This window comes from Taudactylus pleione, unplaced genomic scaffold, assembly GCF_031769625.1.
Source record: "Taudactylus pleione unplaced genomic scaffold, aTauple2 ptg000642l, whole genome shotgun sequence".
NCBI classification, from domain to species: Eukaryota; Metazoa; Chordata; class Amphibia; order Anura; family Myobatrachidae; genus Taudactylus; species Taudactylus pleione.
The window spans coordinates 4211893-4225345 of NW_028285044.1; the positions used below are offsets into that span (position 1 = coordinate 4211893).

The 13453-nt window shown below is 48.2% G+C and overlaps 1 protein-coding gene across 2 annotated transcripts in view; it reads right to left on the bottom strand.

Moving 5' to 3' along the window:
- Positions 1-13453, bottom strand: part of SYNGR1 (synaptogyrin 1) — a 94323-nt gene that overhangs the window by 14274 nt on the left and 66596 nt on the right. For both annotated transcript variants that reach the window (XM_088455083.1, XM_088455084.1), the window contains exon 2: positions 8980-9217. In XM_088455083.1, coding sequence (XP_088311209.1) covers positions 8980-9217 — 238 coding nt within the window. The remainder of the gene's footprint in view (positions 1-8979; positions 9218-13453) is intronic.

Consider the following 13453-nt stretch of genomic DNA (forward strand, 5'->3'; position numbering starts at 1 on the left):
CTGCTCCCAGGATGCACTTGGGTCTAACCTCCCCTATACCCCGCCCCCGAGCCACAGGCACCTCAGTTGGTAAGCAGCCCAGGCCGGAGGAGGAGACGAAACAGAGAGAAGGAAGACTGGAACACACAAGAACCATACTCACAGAAATGAGAGACGGAAAACCGGTGACCAGTCACAGAGCCCATATGAAGCCAGGTGCGTCAGGGCGGGTGCCCTGTGGACCCTATGGACTTCGTAGAAACAGAGATAACAAAGGTAAGTTCTTACCATATCTCTTGTGTTCTACTTCAGGGTCCATAGGGGTCCACAGGGTGACCTTGGGGATGTCCCAAAGCAGTCCAACTAAGGGCGGGGACGCTCCTGTGCTGATAGGAGAACCCGGCGCCCAAAGGATGCATCCTGAGAGGCAAAGGTGTCAAACGCATAGAACCTCAAAAAGGTCTGAATGGAAGACCAGGTGGCCGCCTTACAGAGCTGAACAGCAGAGGCGCCACGGCTAGCAGCCCAAGAAGGGCCCACAGACTGAGTGGAATGAGCCTTAACAGAGGGTGGAACAGGTAAACCCTCCTGCATATAAGCCTCAATAATAACAGAACGAAGCCAACGGGCTAGAGTCTGTTTGTTGGCAGGCCAACCCCTCTTGTGAAAACCAAAGAGGATAAACAAAGAATACGACTTCCTCACAGAACTAGTCCGGTCCACATAAACCTGGAGTGCACGGACAACGTCTAAGGAAGCCTCCCCAGCCGAAAGATCAGGCGACTGAAAGGCTGGTACAACAATTTCCTGATTAATGTGGAACCTGGAAACCACCTTAGGCAGGAACTCAGGACGAGTGCGAAGCACCGCTCTGTCCTGATGAAAAATCAGAAAAGGGGGACGACAAGAAAGCGCCCCCAAATCTGAAGCCCTCCTGGCAGAAGCAATTGCCAAGAGGAAAACAAAAGTTAGCCACTTGAGCTCCACTGACTCCAAGGGCTCAAAAGGCGGACCCTGTAAGGCCCGAAGAACCACCGCCAAATCCCACGGGGCCACAGGTGGCACAAAGGGAGGCTGGATTCTCAAAACTCCCTGTAAAAAGGTGTGTACGTCCGGCATAGCAGCGATCCTGCGCTGGAACCACACCGACAGAGTAGACACGTGCACCTTCAGCGAAGAAAGACGTAATCCTAAGTCCAAACCCGACTGAAGGAAAGCCAGAATACGCGAAACCCGGAACACCTGGGGATCATAGTTTCTGGCCTCGCACCACTGAAAGAAAGTGTGCCACACTCTGTGATAGATCCTCGCGGAAGCAGGCTTGCGCGCCCTCAGCATGGTGGTAATAACGGAGCTAGAAAAGCCCCGAGACCTCAGGACGGCTGTCTCAAGAGCCACGCCGTCAAAGATAGTCGACCCAGATCCGGGTGAAGACAGGGCCCCTGAGACAACAGGTCCCGCCGTTGAGGTAGGAGGAACGGAGCGTCGATGGACAGGCTCCGCAGATCGGAGTACCACGGCCTTCTGGGCCACGCTGGGGCCACCAGGATCAGTGTGCCTCCGTCCTGTTTGAACTTGCGCAGGACCCGAGGCAGCAGAGATATCGGAGGGAACAAGTAAGCCAATTGAAACAGCCATTTCACCGACAGCGCGTCTATCAGACTTGCGCCTGCGTCCCTTGTCCTTGACCCGTACACAGGCAGCTTGTGATTGTGACGGGACGCCATCAGGTCCAGCTCTGGCAGCCCCCACTTGTCCACGAGTAGTTGGAATACCTCTGGATGAAGCGACCATTCCCCGGGATGCACGTCGTAACGGCTGAGGAAGTCTGCCTCCCAATTGAGGACTCCTGGGATGAAAACTGCCGAGAGAGCTGGAAGATAGCGCTCCGCCCAAGCCAGGACGTGGGACACCTCCGACATCGCAGCTCGACTGCAAGTCCCTCCCTGGTGATTGATGTACGCCACCGTGGTGGCGTTGTCTGACTGCACCTGAACGGCCCTTCCGTGAAGAGCGGTGCCGGACAACTGCAGGGCTCTGTATACTGCCCGCAGTTCCAGGATGTTGATGGGAAGAAGCGCTTCCTCCGCCGACCAACGACCCTGAAGTGACAAGGAGCCTGTCACCGCCCCCCAACCCCGGAGACTGGCATCTGTTGTGAGCAGAACCCATTCCGGGATCCAAAAGGAGCGCCACTCTAGGAGATGAGCCGTCTGCAGCCACCAGGATAGGGACAGACGCACCTCCGAGGACAACACCAGCATCTGAGAGCGGATCCTGTGTGGCAATCCGTTCCATTCCGAAAGAATCAGCCCGTGCAGGGGCCTGGAATGGAACTGGGCAAACTCCACCATGTCGAATGCCGACACCATGGACCCCAAAACGCTCATCGCTGAGTGCACCGACACTCTGCCACTGCTCACACAACTGTGAATCCGCAGCTGTAAGGAGGAGACCTTCTCTGGAGTCAGAAAAATCCGTTGCTGACGAGAGCCCAGCAGGGCCCCCAAATGAACCATCCGCTGTGATGGGATGAGGGAGGACTGCTTCCAGTTGATCAACCAGCCGTGCGCCTGTAGACAAGCGACCGTCAGGTGGAGATGCTGGATCAGTACCTCCGGGGAGCTTGCCAGCAAGAGGAGGTCGTCTAGATACGGTAGCAACCGTATTCCCTGGCTCCGAAGATGAGCCGCCATGACCGCCATCACCTTGGTAAATACCCTTGGTGCCGTGGAGAGACCAAAGGGTAGAGCCCTGAATTGGTAGTGGTTGTGGAGAATAGCAAACCGCAGAAACCGTTGGTGCGATGTTGCTATAGGCACATGGAGGTAGGCATCCTGGATATCCAGGGAGACCATATAGTCCCCTGGTTCCATCGCCAGAATGATGGAACGCAAAGTTTCCATCCTGAATTTGGGAACCCTGAGAAACCTGTTCAGGGACTTCAAATTGAGGATGGGGCGATGAGAGCCATTGGGTTTCTGCACCAGAAACAGCGTAGAGTAATACCCCATCCCACGTTGAGACTGTGGCACGGGTATAATGACCCCCGCCGTCAGCAAGGCCTCTATGGCTTCCTGAACCTGCAAGGCCTTGGTTTTGTCCTGAGAAGGACTTGTGCAAAAAAACTGGCCAGGCGGCCTGTGCCGAAAAGACAGGGCGTACCCCTGGGAGACCACTTCTCGCACCCAGGCATCCGTGGTGGTATTGTGCCAGCACTGGGCGAATTGAAGAAGTCGGCCTCCCACTCTGGGGTCCCCCAGAGGGAGGCCCGTCCCATCACGCAGAAGGCTTATCTTCTTGCTTGGAAGAAGGGCGCCTAGCACTCCAGGCTTGCTTCTTTGGCTTTGAGGCGGTCTTGGGTGCGGACTGCCTCGGGAAGGACTGACCCTTTGCCTTGCCCTGAACCCGAAAGGAACGAAAGGCCGAGCTCTGGACCTTAGCAGGTGTAGTAGCTTAAGGGAGGAAGGCTGACTTGGATTTTGCCAGGGTATCTACTATTTTGTCCAGGTCCGGACCAAATAGTAATTCTCCATTAAAAGGTAAGGCCTCCAAGCCTTTCTTTGAAACTGCGTCTGCTCTCCAAGACCGCAACCACAAGGATCTACGAGCAGACACTGCTGCCGCCGAAACCCTAGAGGTCAACAGGCTAGCATCCAACGATGCTTCTCCAATGTAGGAGGCGGCATCTCTCATCTGTCCTAACAACGCCCTCTGGACGTCTGGAGCTTCATCTGTAAACGTGTCCTCCAAGGCTTTGGCCCACCCCTCAATGGCCTTGGCCACCCAGGAGATGGCCATGGACGGCCGGGCTACAGCCCCTGAGAGAGAATAAATAGACTTTAGACAAGTCTCCACCTTCCTGTCCGTAGGATCCTTCAGCGAGGGGATATAGACGGCAATGGCAAAGTAGCACTCCTGATGAGGCGTGCTACATGGGAATCGACTGCAGGCGGAGTTTCCCATTTCTTACAATGCGCTTCCGGGAATGGATAATTGGACGCCAAGCGTTTCTGTGGCAGGAAACGCTTACTGGGTGTCTGCCAGGCCACCGCCATGTGATCAGTCAACTGATCAGACAAGGGGAACGCTGCAGAAGTAACCTTAGCTTTTTTAAAACTAGGATACCTCGACTTGGGAGCGGGTGCCTCATCCTCAATCAGAAGAATGGCACGCACCGCCTTAACCAGAGCCCGCACATTGATGGAAGACTTAGTGTCTACCTCCTGGACTGAGGCATCTGAGGCTGAGTCATCCTGCACCTCACCATCATCCGAGGACCCCTCAGAATCCGAAAGATGCGCAGCCTGCGCCATGACTGAGCGTTTAGACGCCCTGGAGGGCACGTCACTGCGCAACATTGACTGAAAAGCCGAAGATGCTGCCGCCAAATCTTGGACAGTGTGGGAAAGCGCATCCACCCAGGGTGGAGGAGCTGCCACAGGACCCTGAAACGGCACCACAGCCTGCTGTGCCACAGGGGTGGACTGAATATACATTGGCAACCCCGCATAGGGACCAACAGGCTGAGACCCCGGGGGAGTCTGCAATAATTGTGGGACACCCGGGGAATGGGGGATGGCAGGCAGAGGCAACGCCCTAGTAGGGGCGGCAGTCGGGACCGACAGACGGTCCGCGATGGACACCAGCACCTGGGAAAACATCGCCCATGGTGGCTCCTGCGACATGGGAGGTTTAGACATACCAGGGAGCGCCTGGCACCGTCCGCACAGGCCGTCCTGTGACAAATCTTCCCTATCCACTCCTGCAGAACCACGCCTGCAGGAGAACAATACCGGAGCCCCGGAGTGCTCAATCTCCTCCTCAGACATGACTTAGGAAGAAAACGTGCGCACTCACCAGTGTGCTGAACAACAGCCCACAATATGGTACTGTGTAGCACACAACTGTATGTGACGGACCTCACCAATACGTGATCTATATAGGTGAGGTCAGTAGAAACACCCTTCCCCCGCACACCTGTAGGGCTTGTAGGAGAAGGAAAGGGATAGGTATAGGCTGACAGTAAGTAGAAAAAAGACACAGACAGGCAGCACTAGCAAAAGTCACATACCATGCAGGAAGATATACTCACTGCACCTTTCCACTACAATCAACCTCCCAGATTCAGTGTCTGGGAGGGCTATAGTGCTGTGTACACTGTCCTTGTCGGGGGAGAGGTACACAGGGGGACCGGTCCGCGTGCTCCCTGAAGATCTGCGCTGCCAGTAAGAAAATGGCCGCTGGAGACCTCAGAGGAGGAGTGGCCGAGTAATCTGCAGCTCAGCGATGCCAGACTCCGTGCTGAAAGGCGCGCTGAGCTGAGGGGAGGAGCCGCTAGACAGGGAAGGCTTCCTCCCCTGGCTAGCATATTTAACCCCCGGGTTGCCGGCATCCCGCTTGCCGCATAATTTACCCTGGTGGTCTAGTGGTCTGGCGGGGTATGTCTCCGCTGGAGGGGGGGCCCGCCGCCACCGCTAGCGCCCCCGGTCTGTCCCCTAGTCCGGGGGCATGGGACTGCATTTACAAGGAACCCGCGCACCGCCGCTAATCAGCGGTGCGTGGCTTACCTTAATCTCCCCGGCGTCTTCCGGCAGCAGTCCCGGGGGAAGCCAGAGTCCGGCTAGTACAGACTCTGGCTTCCCCCGCCGCGATCCCCAGTTCAGTGCTGGCGTCGCGGCACCAGCAGGGAGAAGGAGCGGCAGCGTGGGCGTCTGTACAGACAGCCCAGCGCTGCCGCTCTGGAGAAAAAAACCATAGTAAAAAAAAAAAATTTAACTAAGTTAAAATAAAAAGCTTTAGGGGGCTGCTCCTGCAGCCCCCCCCCCCCCCCCCGCAGGGTGACCCGACTCCGGCCGGGCACCATCTTAAACTGAGGTGCCTGTGGCTCGGGGGCGGGGTATAGGGGAGGTTGGACCCAAGTGCATACTGGGAGCAGCTGAAAGCTTTAACTCCGTGGTGCCCGAGGATCCAGCTATACCCCAAGGTCACCCTGTGGACCCCTATGGACCCTGAAGTAGAAACAGCAATTGTTGGGTCACCTAGAAAGAAGGTAGACTTTCCAGGCTTGGCTGGTCACATTATAACAGGGGGAGCACAGCATGGGGTTGGGTATGCGATGCCGGCGGTCAGGATCCAGACGCTGGCATCCCGTCAGGGTTAGGATACAGACACCTGTCTGTCAGTATCCTAACCCTCTCCCTAAACCCCCGCTGCCTAAGCCGAACCCTTCCCCCTAGTGCCTAAACCTAACCTTTCCCCCCTAGTGCCTACACCTAACCCTCCTCCCAGTGTCTAGCCCTAACCCCAGTACTTACTGTCGAGATGCAGGCACTGGGATTTTGACAGGTGTCGGGATTCTGGTGCCAGCATTCCAAGCGCTGGCATCCTGTCGGGATTATAACTATATGTAACAATACTGCCATCTACTGTACTCTCATATATAGTTATCACATATTGTAAACGTGGATAAAGTACTTCTACCACATAATGTTAGGAACTTTCATATTTTATTCATTCATACATTTTAAACTCAATATTTCACATTAAATACATGTTTCTGGAAGACTGATATTGAAATATTTTTGGAATATGAAACAATCTGTCAGCTATAAGCTGATTGCTTTAATTGGCTGGTGCCCACTGATTCTGCGAATACTTTTTTGTTTGTTTGTTTTACTCATCAAAAGTCATGGCCTTCTGACCTTTACTTAGCTTAATATTAACTTAATATTTAAACATTTGATATGGCTCTACTGCCTAAAGTCCTAACTCACATTTTTATCCTTATGTGATTTTCACTGAATGATGTGGAAAAGAAGAATAATTTTGTGTGTGTTTATTGTATCAACGATCGCTTAAAAAGTCTTCGAAACAATTTAAAACACAAGTGGATGTGTACATTTTTGTCTTCACCAAATGATAAATACATACATTATCCATTTACAATAGCCTTGCCATCGCAGGAGTGCACTGATCTCTCTTCAGTGGATCAACTCCTTCACTGCGGAGGGTTTATCCACAAATAAAATATAACTGAATGATCTTTATTAAATTTCACTAAAGTGAACAAAATGTAAAACTGGATTTTTTTTTCTAAAGACCACTAAGAAATACTTTGCAGATCTTGCTTCGGCATTAATCCACCTTTTTATATATCCCTAATAAGGCCTATATTTTTTTTATTTAGAAAACCTACTGCTTTAAATGAGGGGATTTATTACAAATATTTTTTTTTTATTTGATATAAAATGGGGGAGAACTGGGCTTTAGGCCATCACAAAAATCTGTGCAAAATTGTTTTATTTCTGTATTTTGTTTCAGTCATTGGGGAGTATCCAATTAGCAACGATCGGCGAAAAATGGGGATTTTTCGCAGATTATCACAGTTTTTCGCCTATGTTTTTTACCCCCTATCCTAGAATTGAATCCAAAATAATAGGATATTTCTCCCAAAAAACACATATGATCCGTGATAAGCTCACAAACTTATGCATTTTCACCATTTCAGGGGTCAAATACGGCACTTTTCCAGAATTATTTCTCTGAACACATCAGGTCCGAAAAATAGCTCGATAAGTACCGACGATGGGCAGACTTCGGGGCTAATTGGATAGTCCCGGGGGATCCATTAGCGCCCGAACAATTTTCGGGGATAAGATTGGATTACCCCCCATTGTTGAATGAAAGGGATGTAGTCAGCATCCCGGCTGACGGGATGCCGATGGTCTAAATACCAGCGCCAGAATCACGTTAGCCAACAGAACAGTGACCGTTGGCATCCCGAAGGCAAGTATAGGGGGTTAGTGGGAGGGTTAGGGGTTAGTTAGGCACTAAGGCGAGATGGGGTGTTAGGTTCAGGCACTGGGGGGATGTTAGGGTAGGGAGAGGGTTAACAATTTCGGGATTCTGACCGCCGGGATCTGGACTGCCGGCAACCCATACCCAACCCGAATTTACTAAGGTGGTACAGCATTTGAAAGAGGAAGCTACACTTTTTAAACAATTGTGCCCTTCATGCTTGAGGTCTTTCTACTCAGCATCAGACTATGGCATTTGTTGGATGGGATATTTTTGTTTTCAATTACTTCTAAAACTTTACAGCTGCACCTAGGACCTGTATTATACAGTTTGGAACATGTTTCGTAAGATACATGCTACTCACCAAACTGCAAGTTTGAGTTTGTTTTGGGGTCTACTCTCAGGATGCATTTTTATGTTTATAACACCCATTTGGCCAAACTAAACAAAAATCTTGTAGTCGAATGACTGAATTAAAAATCCAACTCTAACATGGTCACACGGAAATTTCACGTTCCGGCCTCATTCAGATGTGCATCATTTTTAGACCGGATTGCGTAGGTTATCTTTTTGAACCTACGGTAATCATATTTTGATTGCATAAAACCTTATTTTGCAGAAAAAGCCAGGAAGGGGCAACACCTGTACAAATATGGTGACCTGTTGCCTAATTTATGAGTTTCCAATTCTTTACATGTCTCTTTTGGCAGTTACTTACAAATTTGTATTACACTTTCCTATATAATACATGCTGTTTTGTCTGAACTTGCATGACGACACGTGGTTGCATTGTTAAAGTTATGCCATTATAGTCAGGGCTTATTTAATGATTTATAAATCCAGTCAGGCTTAGATGTCAATACAAATTCTATGTACTTCATCAGGGGTGATGATGAAGTAATTCTGCTGAAACCTGTTGTCTCCTAGATCTTATTTGTCAAAGCTTGGACTGGTCAGCCAGAGGATTGGAATGGATGCCCAGAATGATTGATGTAAATTATCGTGAGCAGATTTTATATTGGAAAGTTTAAATAAATACTTCTTCGTTTTCTACAAATTTCTTAAATCATTGAAGCATCTACCTTATTTGTGTGAAATATACACACACACTAATATATATATTATATATACCCACACACACAGCAAGAGAAAACTTTGGAACACAGCTAAATGTTAGGAGGCTATAAAGACTTTGCTCACCAGACACTGCAATATCACATATCACAGTTTTCTTGCGGTCTTTGACACTACTGATCTGCGGGAAGTGGACATCGACTGCCAGGTACAGAAGGCAAGTGAGGAACGCCAGCACTCCTACAGTCACTCCATAGGTGCAGGCACTTCGGTTTTTGTTGAAAATGCAATGCTCCTCCTCCTCATCTGGGAGATTAATGTATCCCTCATTAACTATACACCCGAAGACCACAATGGAAAAGACCTGAAAAAAAAAACCAGAAAATAGAAGTCAGTGACTGGTATTTAACCGACAGATAGATTTGTAGCTCGAGTCCTTAAAATAGTCAGCATTTAGAAATCTACAATTCCCATTTAACTTCAGATACAGCACATTATAGAAACAGAACATATCTATTTAATTTTTAACCAAACGAAATAGGAATTGCTGCCAATGAATATACAGTCACCTGTACTGTTCTAGTTGTTGGGGTCATACATAAGTTTTGTCGACAAGCAGTATGAGGACCCAGGAACGCAGACACCGTTATGTTGAAATGTGATGGTGAAGCATTTTACCCGCGTTGGCAGTGCAATTGTAAACATGATGGTAAATTGTCACCTTACAGTTGTACTGTCGAAGCACATGAAATGCTCCAAATACCATTTTGCACATATTGACCTAATGCTCCGTCCCAGGTTCCCATACTGCTTGCCGACATTGTGATTGTCGACAAGACGACTACTTCCCCTGACACTGGAGTTGCCGGCTTTGCTTGTGTATTACAAGTTGCCTATCACTAGTTTAGCCACTCTAATACTCCTCATTTCTAATTTGCAAACGCAACAGAATAAAAACAAATTAGACACAAGAAGCCACATGTGGTAAACAATAGCCAATGATGAGCCTTCACTTGGAGCATATAGCATTTAAAAGAGTAATCATTCATCTAAATAAGGCTCTTCACCAGGGCAGAAAAGTGTTTGCAGGGGTAAGCTGCAGTATAGGTTTGGAACAGTTATTAATTTAGCTACTTTGCCATTCAGAAAGATCACCTCTGCTGTCTATTTTATTTTTACAAGGGCTGCAGGCTTGGATGAAACCCCTTTTTGAAATTTATTGAGGGTAGGACTCACTTACTTCATATCCCTATGATAAAAAACAAATATAAAAGAAAACTTTTGAAAGCTGACATACCAGGTGAGATACACACTGTATAAAGTCCTCATCTAATCTGGTTCCATGTTTTAATCTGAATACCCAATAGTTGTCATGTAAACTTATGACACTTCTATCAAATTACTTTTTAAAAAGAAGTAATAGACTATGGGGGGAATTCAATTCCCAGTGTGACGATGTAGCAATTCTACATGGTCTAATTCTTTCTGCATGCAGCCGGGTGTCCCGATCTGTTGTGTGAAGGATGGGTGAGTTGCTGGACAGATCTCTGTGCAGCTGACTCATCACCAGTGACGTGTTCTGCTCTCCTGTGCAGAGCAGAGCAGGAGAACGGAAAGGTATTCTGCACAACATCGAACATTGAACGGAAGGTATTCTGCACAACATCTCACCCTTCTTTCAATGTTTACAGTTCATTTAGGCATTTTATAGGGACAGAAAATACTCTATTTTTTTAGGGGAATTTTGGTTTTAGATTACTTGAAGAGGAGCTTTTTTTTTTTTTTTTTTTAATTAAAAACAAAATGTTTATGGTTTACGGCAATTAAAATAAGGTGTGAAAGAAAAAAATGTCCCAAAAAGGTTATACTCTAGGAGTTGTATAAATTATTTGCACATATTCTATAGCTGATAATCTGTGTACAATTCACCACAGTTAAACTTAAAAATAAACTACTGCTGCAGTTTACAGTGGAAAATTATATATATTCAATAACTAATATTCTTGGAAAAATGTCCTGTATATTGATTTTCAGCTATTATTTTTATTATTGATAGTGAATACCCAGGTTAGTGTTACTGTTAGTATGACACAGGACAAAGACTTTTGGAGGATGGCCTAGTGAAAAACATCAGGGACAGACTGATATTCTGCAAAAGGTACAGGGATTGGACTGCTCAGGACTTAGGTAAAGTTATTTTCTCTGATGAATCCCCTTTTTCAGATTGTTTGAGGCATCTGGAAAAACACTTGTCCGGAGAAGGAAAGGTGAGCGTTACCATCAGTCCTGTGTCATACCAACAGTAAATCATCCTGAGACCATTCATGTGTGGGGTTGCTTCTCAGCCAAGGGAGTGGGCTCACTCACAATTTTGCCTAAGAACACAGCCATGAATAAAGAATGGTACCAAAACATCCTCCAAGAGCAACTTCTCCTAACCATCCAAGAACAGTTTGGTGACAAAACAATGCCTTTTCTAGCATGATGGAGCATCTTGCCATAAGGCAAAAGTGATAACTAAGTGGCTCGGGGAACAAAACATCGACATTTTGGGTCCATGGCCAGTAAACTCCCCAGATCTTAATCCCATTGAGAACTTGTGTTCAATCTTAAAAAGAAGTCGGTGGACAAACAAAAACCCACAAATTCTGACAAACTCCAAGCATTAATTAGGCAAGAATGGGCGGCCATCAGTCAGTATGTGGTCCAGAAGTTGATTGACAGCATGCCAGGGCGAATTGCAGAGGTCTTGAAAAGAAGGGTCAACACTGCAAATATTGACTCTGCATAAACTTAATGTATTTGTCAATAAAAGCCTTTGACACTTATGAAATGCTTGTACTTTTACTTTAGTATACCACAGTAACATCTGACAAAAAGGTCTAAAAACACTGAAGCAGCAAACGTTGTGAAAACCAATACTTGTGTCATTCTCAAAACTTTTGGCCACGGCTGTAGGTCCATAAAGATCACAGAATGCAGTTTTTACAGTGTAGCTAAATTTTTAAACAATGTCTCAGCAACCTTGGTTGGTACATAAATCAACTGCATGGGATGTAGTCGGGAAGCCGACCGTCGGCCTCCCGACTGTCTAATCCCGGCAAAGTACTAATGACAGGCGTCGAAATCTTGATGCCTGTCATTAGACCTATGCCGGGAGACCGACGCCCGGCATACCGAATGAAGGAAAACTGGGCGCGGACAGCTGCGGGGGGGAGGGTTAGGTTTCAGGGCTCCCGGGGTGACCTAGGGTTAGGCACCCCCCCGGGAGGGATAGGGTTAGGGGGTGTTAGGGTTAGGCAGCCCCAGGGAGAGGTTAGGGTTAGGCACCCACCAGGAGACTTAGGTTTAGGCTGCGGGGACGGGGGGGTGGTTAGGTTTAGGCACTTGGGGGGGGGGGGGGTTAGGGGGCAGAATAGGGTTAGTATACTTACCTTATTAAGCAATCGGGATCTTCACCTCTGCCAGGCTTCCGCTGTCGGGATTTGAACCGCCGGCCAAGCGGCCGCCAGTATTATCTACTGCATCCAACTGCATGTGTATCAATAAATTTAACAGAGGTTAAAACTGAACTTAAGCTTCTTAAATGGTCACACGAATCAGATATTAAAAACATATGCAGTAGTCTTGAGAATCAAAAACACATGAAATGTATATTTTATACACATGCAGTAATAATAGAAATCACAAAAATTCAGTAACCATGCACATGTACTGAGACGTTAAGAGACCATACAGTAGCTCTGCTGCATGCTGGATCTTAAATGTCTTCACTGATCTCACAGAAATTCAATTACCCAATAAACCTGCAGCTAAACAAACGCATAGGAAAACCACAATAGTAAAGGTAATATTGACTAGAAGTGTCATTGCTGTGTCTACAGCAGTTCCAATGCTCATAAAAGAGGGGGCGATTAAATCCAGGAGGGAGCTCCCTGGGCTATTCAATTCACCGCACTGTTTGGTCGGACTTAACGTAAGGATTTCTTCTTGCACCCTCCTGGGGATGTGAGGAGAAATCTGACTAAAGTGCCAGCCGCGCGGCCGTTTTACTGCTTAGTGCCGGGACTTTAGTCGGAGAATGCCAGGTTAAGTCGCGAGAACTGGCATTCTCTGACTTAACCACTTGCCGACTAAGCAAACAGCGCAGTGAATCGAATAACTTCAAGTGCTCCCTATCGGAGCTGTTCAACATCGCGCTGAATTGAATCGCCCCCAGAGGGCGGCATTCAATTGTTTTAGCGCGCCCGATCTCCTGTCCAAAGTGACGGGAGATCGCGGGGCGCTATTCAATTGACGCAGATTATCGCCCATAGAGGTCGGGTTTAGCAACGTAAAACAGCAACACCCGACCAAAGTGCTGGGCGCAATTGTGAAAAGTGCCTAAACCCAAGTCCCCCCGGGGGGTGCCTAACCCTGACCCTCCCTTTCCCTAGCCTAACCCTAACCCTCCCGGGGGGTGCCTAACTCTAAGTCCCCCCCGGGTGCGCTAAACCTAACCCTCCCCCACACGGCTGTCCGCTCTCGGCGCCCGGCATCCCTTCGATTGGGATGCCGGGCGCCTGTCTCCCGGCGTCGGGAAAATGATAGGCGCCTAGAT